We start from the raw sequence: 12,250 nt of genomic DNA on the forward strand, positions 1-12,250 counted from the left end.
AAAAGTGAGGAAAAGTGAACATGAACCAAAACCAAAAAACAAAATGAGAGAAAATTACTTGCAAGTATATATAAATGTATAAAAGTATTACAATTATTCTAACGAGCATAAAAGTCAATATGCTTTTTATAAACACATTCCAAATATCATTACCGTATTTTTCGCCCTATAGGACACACCTTTTCCCCTCCAAAAATGAAGGGGAAATGTGTGTGCGTCCTATGGGGTGAATGCAGGCTTTCGCTGAAGCCTGGAGAGCAAGGGGGGTTGGTGTGCACCGACCCCTCTTGCTCTCCAGGCTTCAGGAAGCTATTCGCTAGCCATGGGAGACCCAGCTCTCCTAGGGCTAGAGGAGAGCTTGCCTGCACCCAGAAGCTTGGGGCGCGCTGAGCTCAGCACGCCCCAAGCTTCGGGATTAGCGCAGCACTCCGCTAGCTGTGGGAGAGCCACGCGGATCTCCCATGGCTAGCGGAGACCTTGCCGGCACCCAGAAGCTTCGGGATTAGCGCAGCGCACCTGGGGGAATTTCCCCCCTTTATTTCCCCCCCAAAAAACTAGGTGCGTCCTATGGGCCGGTGCGTCCTATGGGGCAAAAAATACGGTATATTTATCCATACCCAATTTGTTTCTATCTTACAAGTGTAGTCCTATTTTCTATGCATTGTTCAAAGGGGGTCATGGTATTATCCTTCCAGCATATTATTAAACATTTGTGCCCATAACTCTTTCAACTCATTTTTCAAATGGTTCTGTCTTTTATTTTTAAGCTTGTTTTCATAAGTACATCATTTGGAAATCCATTTCTGACCAAAGTGGTGACCCCTTTTGCACTGGTTGCATTTCCGGCAAGAAAAACCCACCCCACCCAGTCTTTCTATAATAATTATTTATCCTGTTCAATTAAATGGGTCTCTTGTAGATAAGCTACGTCAGCCTGCAATCACAGAATAATAGAATTGTAGAGTTGGAAAGGACCACAAGGGTCATCTAGTCCAACCCCGTACAAAGCAGGAATCTTTGCTCAAGGTGGAGCTTGAACTCATGACCCTGAAATTAAGAGTCTCATGCTCTACCAACTGAGCTCAAATATGTCAAAATTAGCTTTTGCTTCTTGGATTATCAGTTTTGACCCCTTTATGAACGTTCTTCCATTCATCCGTTTAATTGACTGTATAAACCAAAATTCAATTTCTCCCCTGTATTAAAATATACAATATAATGCCTAGAATTTCTAACAAATTCAGAAATTACACAAACACTAAGCTTAACTATCAGGTGCTGGTGGTGGTTGCTCGTGAGTAACCAGGCAGGACTCCGACCTGTCTTTTACAGGTTTTATTGGTGCAAACTATTTACAGTGCAGAGCCCCAAAGTTCATGTCCATCTTAGTCGCTTGCAGATTCCGGGAGTGCCCCCTTCCGGTTTCTCCCCCAGCCTAAGAACTTACACACCCCAAATCTCCACCTCCCCTCCGTATGTTTCACCCCTCTGCGCAAGCAGGGTGCCGGAAGCGTCGTGTGTGCCTCCTGGGCAGCCGGGCTAGGTGAGGCACTTGGGCTCTCCGTAGCATCTTTGAGCCCTCCCTTCACCCAGCTACTCCCCTCCCCCTCTGGTCCACTGGAGGTGGGACTTTCTCCACTGCCGGGCGAGGAGCTGCTTCTCAGAAGCGCCGGAGGCTCTCTGTATCCCCCTGCCTCCCTCCCCCGTTCTGATGGCAGTCCCCTGACATTAACTTATTAGATCTATGCACACTCTGTTTCCCAGATTAAAAATAAGCCTTAAGTAAATCATAAGAATTATTTTAAACTGTGCTTATGTGAGTGGAAAAAATGGATAAATAAAAATAGAACAAAACTTTTTTAAAAAAAACAAAGTGCAAAACACAAAGCTCAAAAATTAAGTGGGTAAATGAGCAAACAAAGAAGAAAAATAAAAACTAATGAAAAAGAAAAAAGCAAAAGAATAAAAAATTGACTCCATACCACAAACTTGACGAGCTTTGAGAACTAGTCTGACTACAACACCCTAATAATTTATGCTAATTTATAGCCCAATTCTATTTTTTCATTTTCTTCAATACATTCTCTACAGGCAGCACCAAGTTGTGTAACTTTCCTACCATGATTTGGCAGGGCTCTTCTTTAATAACAGTGAGCCTCAGAGGCTGAGCAGGAGGACTTATGAGGTAAGGGGGTGCTTAACCATCTCCCTTCCTGACGTCTGTCCACTCAAAACTAATCTCCTCCTCTTTTCCCCACGAACAAGGAAATAGCTTCCATGGATTAGTGACCTTGAGTAGGAAAACAGTATAAGGGAAAAGGCTGAGTACCACCTCCATCTTGCTCTCCATAGCAACATCCAAACTTTCATTAAAACAACAAAATATTTGGCGCGGGGCATCATGCATACAATATTTCCAGTGGAAAGTGGTTAGCGTAGCAAGAAGAAGGAATTTAAGGTGGAAAAATCATCAGTTTAGTATTTGCTAGGAGGAGATTTTGCAGTCAGAATCAAGGCATTGGCCAACATCCAACTCAGATCGTCCAGACTGGATGTATGCCTCTTGTCGGACATGATGATACTTACTTGAAGAGTATGGTAGTGGCTGGAGGAGGCTGGTTGTTCCATTTGGCAATGCAGGTGTGCTGGTGGAAGGCAGCAGAGGAGCAGAAATAATCAGGGGGGGGATGGACGTTACAGAAGCAAAAGAGGACATTGGAGCTAAAGGTGCCATTATAGGAACAGATGCTGGAATAGACAGGTTTGGCATACTGCCCATGCCTAGAAGAGAAACCAAGTTGTTAGTGATAGCCATATAGCTGTGAACAGCCAGGAATTGGGGAGACATGACGCACTTTTACTAGAGAGATCTACACCAGGGTTTCCCAAACTTGTGTCTCCAGCTGTTTTTGGACTGCAGCTCCCATCATCTCTGACCATGGGTGCTACGAGCTAGGGAGGATGAGAGTTGTAAAAACAGCTGCAAACCCAAGTTTGGGAAACCCTGAGCTACAAAAACTAGTTTTAGATAAGAGGTCTATGCTTACACATAAGTTTGCTTCATTCGAGCAGTTATACAGCCAAGGTTTTCTCCCTAATAACACACCCCAGTTGCCACAGGCTTCAGAAAAAAAGAACAAGCAATATGCTCCAAGTACTTGCTTAAAGCAATAGATGTCTAATATATAGTACGATTAGAGGAAGAGAATAATTTGTTCAATGGCATCAACTTTCGGCACATTGAAAGGTTTGCCTTAAAAAAGTAGGGTTGTTTTTTGTAAACCCACTTAGAACAGCAGACCAATGCAGCAGGCAGCAGTTATGAGTTGCTCTGTGGTCTCTGCAGCCACAGCAGGCACTGCAATTCTCCAGTGGCTTGCCTTCACCCCCCGAGGCACACTCCATTGTCTCTCGAGACAGACAGGTGCGAACAACATATCACAACCTGCTTTCAAAACTCACCCTACTTTTTAAAGGATCGTGCCATATGGCAAGCATGGTTGCACTTTGAAACATGCAAGTCCTAACCCCTTTCCAGCACATAGAATTAGCTGCACTATTTCTGAGGCCCATCCTTATTATGCCATCAGAGCACAGGAGAATCATCTCAAAAGTACTCATTGTTCATTTTTATGACAAAAATATATGATAATATTTAGCCATATTTTCTGTACATATCTTTAACATCATGATCTATTGTCTAATGATAACAGATTTGAACATAGCTATTTATTTATCAATAATAATTTAAGAGGGGCAGTCTTTCTCCAAACACCTGTACATTGATTCATATTCATGATTACCAAAACGAGCAGAAATCAAGGGAGAGAATGCTGGAGGTTGCTTCATCATTGGAGGAAGAACCACGGGCAAAGGCTGGCCTTGTAGCTTTAGTTTGATGAGCTTCATTGCTATAGAAAACTCTTGCTGATCCATTTTCCCATCCTTGTTCAGGTCTGAAAGTGCCCTTAAAAACAACAATACAACAATGTTTATATATTTGTATACGTTCTATAGTTCAGTAGCAGAAGACTATTTTCCTTGCCAATTACTCCTATTTGGCAGAGAGCTCTTAGTATTTCCACCCCCACCCCTGGGTGGAGCAGCATCTACTGGAAAGAAAGCAAGGTTGCTAGAGGCAAACCTATGAATTACCGAATTTTATCCTTCACCTAGGCTGGAGAGAGGTTACAACAGAGCAGAGAATGACAGAAATTGGGCAAGAGTAAAATAGGGACATTAATCACCTGAATTGCTCTATGCTCAAAAACTCCACTGCATCCTTTATATAGAAGTGGGATAGCAGCTCTAATCACTTGGCTCAGAACATTAGGATTTATATTCCACCCTTTCATAGTAGAAACAGAGCCGAGAGTGCCCTACAGCAGTTTAAGAGTTCCAAAATATTTTTTAAAATGCTTACACAATAAACAGTAATGCAACTAACATATGCTGACAGAGTTTAAGTCTTCAACAGTTGCTTCTATTCAGAATCCCAAGAAGCAAAAACATAATCTGTTACAGATAGGTAGCCGTGTTGGTCTGCCATAGTCAAAACAAAATAAAAAAATTCCTTCCAGTAGCACCTTAAAGACCAACTAAGTTAGTTCTTGGTATGAGCTTTCGTGTGCATGCACACTTAATGTGTATCTGAAGAAGTGTGCATGCACACGAAAGCTCATACCAAGAACTAACTTAGTTGGTCTTTAAGGTGCTACTGGAAGGAATTTTTTTATTTTGTTTTGACATAATCTGTTGTTTCATCCAGTTGTCAGAAAGAATTTTGCAAACAGAGTGATAAGAGCATAGATGCTGCATATTCTAGCAAGTGAGTACAGTGGAAGCTTGGATTGTGAACGTGATCCATGTGGGATGCACGTTTGCAACCCACAGTGTTCGTAACCCGCAGCGGCACGTATGCGCACATGCGGGTTGCGATTCGGCGCTTCTGCGCATCCATGACCCCCGAAACCCGGAAGTAACCCATTCCGGTACTCCAGGGTTTCGGCGGGTCCGTAACCAGAAAAAACGCAACCTGAAGCGTCTGTAACCCAGGGTATGACTGTAATAAAAAAGGCAGACCATATACCTAAGGCAATAAGGGTACTATGCACCACCCAAGGATCAGAAAATGCAACCATCATGGCAGGAAGCATGAAAACCTTGCTGCTTGTTTACAGTTTTTGTGTTTTTACTCCAAACTCAGTTAACAGCACATGGCACATTCAGAGGCTGCTAGCACCACAGATGCTTTAAATTCAGTTTGTGCTCCAAAACATTAGTCTATTCTATCCTAATATTTTTGTCCTAGGACAGAAATTTAGATATACAGATCATGCCATTCAACATTTCTCTGACAAGAATAAGACAGTTGTAAAGAACAACAATATTGGGGGGGGGGGGACAGAAGCAAGACGGTTTGAGCATATTACACCAATCCTGGTCCAACTGAACTGGCTACAAATTAGTTTCCAGGCCCAATTCAAAGTGCTGGTTTTGACCTATAAGGCTTTAAACGGCTCAGAACTGCAATACCTCAAGGACCCCCTCTTTCCCCATGAACCTACTCGGACGCTGAAATCATCTTCTGATGCCCTTCTTTGTATGTCCTCTCCTTCTCTGCAGTACTTCCCGTCTGTGGAATGCTCTCCCCAGTTCACCTGGCACCTTCACTATACACTTTAGACGCCAGGCAAAAATGTTCCTTTTTAACCAGGCCTTTGCCTGACTTGATCTACATCCTATAACACTTTTTAAAATGCTGGCTCTTTTTCGGGGGGGGGGGAGGGTTATTGGGTTATTGTTTTGATTTCTTGTATTTGATATGTTATGTGAACCGCCCTAAGACCTTCAGGTATAGGGCGGTATAGAAATTAATTTAAAAATTAAAATTTAAAAAATAGGAACAAATCATATCCTTTAAAATCCTAAAAATCACTGCAACCCCCCCCCCCCATGGACATATGACCTGGGCTGCTGTGCGTAAGAGAAACCTGGTGGACAAGCAGCAGCAAGAACCGGCCCGTCTGCTTCATCCAACCAAGTCTCTCTTACACAACTTTTTTTTTTTTAAATGATATTTATTCAAAGTTTCCAGAATGTATAAATACAATAAAGAACAAAGAAAAAATACAACAGAAAAAAGATAAGAAAAAAGAAAAAAAAAGAAAAATACACATCCCTTATTACATCTTTTCATTTGCCTGTTTCTTGGACCTCCTCACACCTCCCTTTTTGTATTCTAACTTAATTCGTTGTTTCAGCAAATTCTTCCCATATTTCTCAATTTTTATTTAAATAATTTGTCTTAACAACCTATCTCATTAATTAATTCAACATATCCTTTCCATCTTTTACCATATTCTGTTATTCAATTTACCTTAATTTATTTAACCTTATCTTACCTTAAAAACCTTAAGATTCAAAGTTTAAACCATATTTATACATAACTCCTTAAATCCTTTCTACTAAAGCCAATTAGTTCCTTTCCAGCATTTTCCCTGATATTTCATTAATATTACACTAATTCCATAAAAAAAGAAAAAGAATTTTCCCCTAATTATTATCCAACGTCCCTTCTTCCTGGTTTCGGGTTATGTCAGTCCTTTCTATACATTCCATCCAGTCCATCAATCTGGTGATCTTATATCAGAGGCCCTTAAGTCTCTTTTATGCCCCTTCTGCAGATTTTCTTGTTCTTGTTTGTAGTTACACTCTTCCTTGTCTTTTGTTGGTTTCTTTCTTAATTTCTTCCCTTTCTCCTTGGGGAGTGGGTCTGCGAGGGATTCCAACCGGTAATAATCTCCATTTTCCTTCCTCAAGCCAGCCCATTCCCCACAGTCCCACTCCCTGTCATCATCATTGTATTCCAAAAAGTGGTTGTCCAAAAGGTAAATGTCAACATGTTTCATAGTTCCACCAGAGTTAAGAGCTTCCTTAACTCCAAACACTTCCAGGTACACTCCAAGTTCAATCTTCCAATGCAGCAACTTTTGCTCCTGCAGGACTTTGGATCTCTCCATTTGTGTTGCTTGGGGTGCGATCACAACCTCTTCCATCTTCCTCTGCCCTTGCACTTGCCCAATCAAACCAGTTTCCTGAGTTGGTCGCTGTATAATTTCTTTATCTTTGTTTCCTGTTAATTCATACTCACTGGCTACGGCAGTCATCAAGTCCAACTTCTCATTCATCAAATTCATCCTCTCGTGCAACTGCTCCAGCAAAGCATTTGTCTTGTCAAGGGCAGACACCAAAATTTCCTCCCAACACATTTCTATTCAAGGTCAAGCGGCTGGTCCCACGATCCCAATCTCGCAGCTGTAACGTCTCCAAATAAACTGCAGCAACAGACTGACAAGCTAGGGGACATAATTTCTGTTTGTATCCATCTTTAAAACATATCCAACAAAAGAAAATTACTTTCAATTTTCAAATACTTTGTTTCTTTAAAATGCAGAAAGCAGCACTGAAGTTAATTTGTTTCTCTCTCTCTTTTTTGATTATCTGTCAAAGTGCTCCACTTTCAATCAACAGTTTCTGTCCTGACACCCCGTTCCCAGGTTTGAGACGATGGAAACTCCAATCGGAGGAACTCCGCCATTCGCCGATGGCGCTAACCCGGAAGTCCTCTCTTACACATGTCAGGTCAAGTCCTCCATCCACGATCAAGTCATGGATGGCAGTGATCTTATGAATCTTCAACCTGGCATTGCACAGCAGCACCTTAAGGTCATGTGTTGATTCCAGTATCCTTCCAGTCGAGACCAGACCCGGAGGCAGAGATAGCCTTCAAACAACGATTAAACCTGCCTCCTCGGGAATGATGTGGTCTGGTCTTAGCGTAACTCCTCCTCCTGCCTGTGATCACTGAGATCGGATTTCCCAGTGCATCCCACCCCCACCCCCCACCCTCAATCAAACCAGCCCCAGCCATTCTGTTGGCTGGGGCCCACTTCAAGGCAGCAACTGACCCTTTCCCCTTCAGAACTAAATGCAAACAATGCAAGAAACCACTAAAACTAATAATAATAATACCCTATAACCCTTGACAGCTTCACCCTTGTCCTTTTAATTATCCCAGTGATTTGAAACGTTTTATACTGTGATGCCAATAAAGGTATTTGATTTGGTTTGAATAATAAAAATAAATTACAATTATACTAAAATTAAATTAATCCCCAGCCCCAACTAAATGTTTATCCCACCCCCAGAGCAAAAACAAAGCAAAAGCAAAAACTTAAAATGTCACAGACAGCTTAAGAACATTTTAAAACACATTAGTTACTTGCAGCAGGGAAGCAATAGTGGAACACTACCCCCACCCCCACCCCAGGCCCTTCCCCAAGTGTTTGTTCCAGTGAGTCCAGCCCTACCCACTGGGCCCTACAGTCCTCATTGCAGCAGGAGTCTCTTTAAAGCTGGAAGTGTGAGGGCCTGGGCCTCGCCCCCTAGGTCAGTGGGTAAAGGCCTTGCAAGGAAGCAGGCCCTGAAGTCTTCACCACAGCCAGTGGTCCAGTCCTCACTGCAACAGGAGTGTGGTGCAACTGGACCCTTCCCCTCTGCAGGGAGGTGGGATCGATTTGGATGGTCCGCCCCTGCCACTTAATGGATCCAAATGGTTTCCAGAGAGTGGTAGGGGATGTTCTAACCCATGTTGATGGCCTTTCAGCTGATTCCCTGATGACCTGCTGGAATGTGGAGTTAACCAGGACTATCAACTGTCTGGCTCCGAAGCGCCCTCTCCGATAGCATGGAGCCCAGACAGCCCCATGGTTTCCCCTAGAGCTGAGGGCGATGAAACAATCGCTGCGACACCTAGAGCACTGATGGCGGAAAACTCATTCTGAATCGGACCGGACATGGGTTAGAGCTCAACATCAAGCCTACCAAGTGGCGATAGTGATAGCGAAGAAGACATTCTTCACCACCTCTGTTGCATATGCAGAAAATAGAAGCAGGGGACTCTTTCAGGTGGTTCGCAATCTAATGGAACCACCTTCGCCACTGGGGTCTTGTAAGGACCCCAAGATCTCCTGCAATGATTTTCCAAAGGTTTTGCAGATAAAGTTGCTCAGATTCAGAAAGAGACTCCACCATGGGAGCAGGGCTGGAATGGGAGACCCGCACAATATGGCCAACTATTGCCCGGTCTCAAATCTTCCATTCTTGGGCAAGGTGATTGAGCGGGTGGTTGCTGAACAACTCCAAGCGCACCTGGAGGATGCAGACCATTTGTATCCCTTCCAGTCGGGATTCAGGCCTCATCATGGGACTGAAGCTGCCTTGGTCGCGCTGGTCGATGATCTCTGGTGGGCTAGCAACAAAGGTGAAAGCTATTACCTAGTTCTGCTGAATCTCTCAGTGGCCTTTGATACCATCAACCATCACATCCTTCTGGGCCATCTAGAGGAGCTGGTGGCACTGTTATACAGTGGTTCCGCTCCTCCCTCCTGGGCCGTGTCCAGAAAGTGGTATGGGGGGGATGAGTGTTCGGACCCCTGGACTCGTGGGGTGCCTCCGGGTTCCGTCCTCTCCCTCATGCTTTTTTTTTTTTTAATAAATATTTATTAAAAGTTTTTTTTTTTAATTACAATACAAATAAAGAAACAAAGTAACACATATCATAAACATATTTTCTTAACTTCTTTGGACTTCCTCACATCTCCCGCTCCTGCGTTCCTAATTTATAAAAGTTTAACCAGCAATTTATCTCCTTAATTCCATTCTTGTTATCTAATCTTCCAATGTTATGTCTCTAATTTTAGATATCGTTTGTTCAAACCTTAAAAATTTAAATTTAGCCTAATGATTATCCAAAATTTGTCTTTTCTTAAATTTAACTTATCTTCATACTTCACTTCATCTAGCTTAATGGTGCCAAGTTATTTAAAATCTAGCATCCTTCTTAACATTCATACAATTTACAGTATTTTTGTAGATAGATCTTGAATTTCTTCCAGTCTTCTTCTACCATCTCCTCTCCCAGGTCTCGGATTCTGCCAGTCATCTCGGCCAGTTCCATATAGTCTATCAGTTGCATCTGCCATTCTTCCAGTGTGGGTAAATCTTGGGATTTCCAGTGCTTGGCGACGAGTATCCTTGCTGCTGTTGTTGCATACATAAAAAATGTTCGGTCCTTCTTTAACACCCTCTGGCCGACAATACCCAGAAGGAAGGCCTCTGGTTTCTTAGGGAAGGTATACTTAAATACCCTTTTCATCTCATTATATATCATTTCCCAGAAAGCCTTCACCCTAGGGCAGGTCCACCAGAGGTGAAAGAACGTTCCTTCATTTTCTTTACATTTCTAACATTTGTTATCAGACAAATGGTATATTTTTGCAAGTTTGACTGGGGTCATGTACCATCTATATATCATTTTCATAACATTTTCTTTCAAAGCATTACATGCAGTGAAATTCAGCCCAGTGGTCCACAACCTTTCCCAGTCCTCAAACATGATATTATACCCAATGTCCTGTGCCCACTTTATCATAGCCGATTTGACCGTTTCATCTTGTGTGTTCCATTTTAACAGCAAGTTATACATTCTTGAAAGTACCTTAGTCTTTGGCTCTAACAATTCCGTTTCCAACTTCGATTTTTCCACCTGGAATCCTAACTTTTTGTCAAGTTTAAAAACTTCTTTAATCTGAGCATAATGTAACCAGTCTCGCACTTTATCTTTCATTTTCTCCAAACCCTGCAATTTCCAATTTTCTCCATCTTTTTCTAATATTTCCCAATACTTCGGCCATTCGGCCTCCATATTGAGTCTTTTCCGGGCCTTAGCTTCCAATGGTGAAAGCCACCTTGGAGTTTTATTTTCCAATAAGTCTTTGTATTTTGTCCAGACATTAAACACTGCTTTTCTGACAATATGGTTCTTGAAAGCCTTATGGATTTTAACGTCATACCATAAATATGCATGCCAACCAAAAGCATTATTAAAACCTTCCAAATCCAATACATCAGTGTTTTCGAGAAGCAGCCAATCTTTTAACCAGCAAAAAGCTGCTGATTCAGAATACAGCTTTAAGTCTGGCAGGGCAAAGCCCCCTCTTTCTTTAGCATCAGTTAATATCTTAAACTTAATTCTGGGCTTTTTGCCCTGCCAGACAAATTTGGAAATATCTCTTTGCCACCTCCCAAAGCACTCTGTTTTGTCCACAATCTGCAAAGTTTGAAACAAGAACAGCATTTTTGGCAATACATTCATCTTTATAGCAGCAATTCGGCCATGCTTTTTAACATCTATATGAAGCTGCTGGGAGAGATCATCAGGGGATTTGGGCTGGGTGTTCATCAGTATGCGCATGATACCTAGCTCTACCTCTCTTTTAAATCAGAACCAGCCTGGAGGCGGTTGGAGGATGGATGGTGGCTAACATATTGAGGTTGAATCCTGACAAGACAGAAGTACTGTTTTGGGGGGACAGGGGGCGGGTAGATTTGGGGGACTCCTTGGTCTTGAGTGGGGTAACTGTGCCCCTGAAGGAGGAGGTGCGCAGTCTAGGAGTCATTTTGGACTCACAGCTGTCCATGGAGACGCAGGTCAAAGGCAGCTGTCTACCAGCTCCACCTAGTATGCAGGCTGAGACCCTATCTGCCCGCAGACTGTCTCGCCAGAGTGATGCATGCTCTGGTTATCTCCCGCTTGGACAACTGCAATGTGCTCTACCTTTGAAGGTGACCCGGAAACTACAACTAATCCAGAATGCAGCAGCTAGACTGGTGACTGGGAGTGGCCACCAAGACCATATAACACTGGTCCTGAAAGACCTATACAGTGGTGCCCCGCAAGACGAATGCCTCGCAAGACGAAAAACTCGCTAGACGAAAGAGTTTTCCGTCTTTTGAGGTGCTTCGCAAGACGAATTTCCCTATGGGCTTGCTTCGCAAGACGAAATGTCTTGCGAGTTCTTCCCCTCCCCCCTTTTTCTAAGCCGCTAAGCGCCGCTAATCCGCTAAACCGCTAATAGCGCTAATCCGCTAATAGCCGTGCTTCGCAAGACGAAAAAACCGCAAGACGAAGAGACTCGCGGAACGGATTAATTTCGTCTTGCGAGGCACCACTGTATTGGCTCCCAGTACATTTCCAAGCACAATTCAAAGTGTTAGTGCTGACCTTTAAAGCCTTAAACCACCTTGGCCCAGTATACCTGAAGGAGCATCTCCAACCCCAACGTTCTGCCCAGACACTGTGGTCCAGCTCTGAGGGCCTTCTGGAGGTTCCCTCACTGTGAGAAGC

At 43.1% G+C, this 12,250-nt stretch overlaps 1 protein-coding gene across 6 annotated transcripts in view; it reads right to left on the bottom strand.

The window, feature by feature from the left end:
- ITSN2 (intersectin 2) overlaps window positions 1–12,250 on the bottom strand; it is an 81,195-nt gene that overhangs the window by 51,514 nt on the left and 17,431 nt on the right. For all 6 annotated transcript variants that reach the window (XM_081855444.1, XM_081855447.1, XM_081855443.1 and 3 more), the window contains exons 5-6: window positions 3,804–3,967; window positions 2,587–2,781 (exon numbers count right to left, since the gene is read on the bottom strand). In XM_081855444.1, coding sequence (XP_081711570.1) covers window positions 2,587–2,781; window positions 3,804–3,967 — 359 coding nt within the window. The remainder of the gene's footprint in view (window positions 1–2,586; window positions 2,782–3,803; window positions 3,968–12,250) is intronic.

The sequence above is a fragment of the Podarcis erhardii genome, assembly GCF_964252035.2.
Source record: "Podarcis erhardii genome assembly, chromosome: 3".
NCBI classification, from domain to species: Eukaryota; Metazoa; Chordata; class Lepidosauria; order Squamata; family Lacertidae; genus Podarcis; species Podarcis erhardii.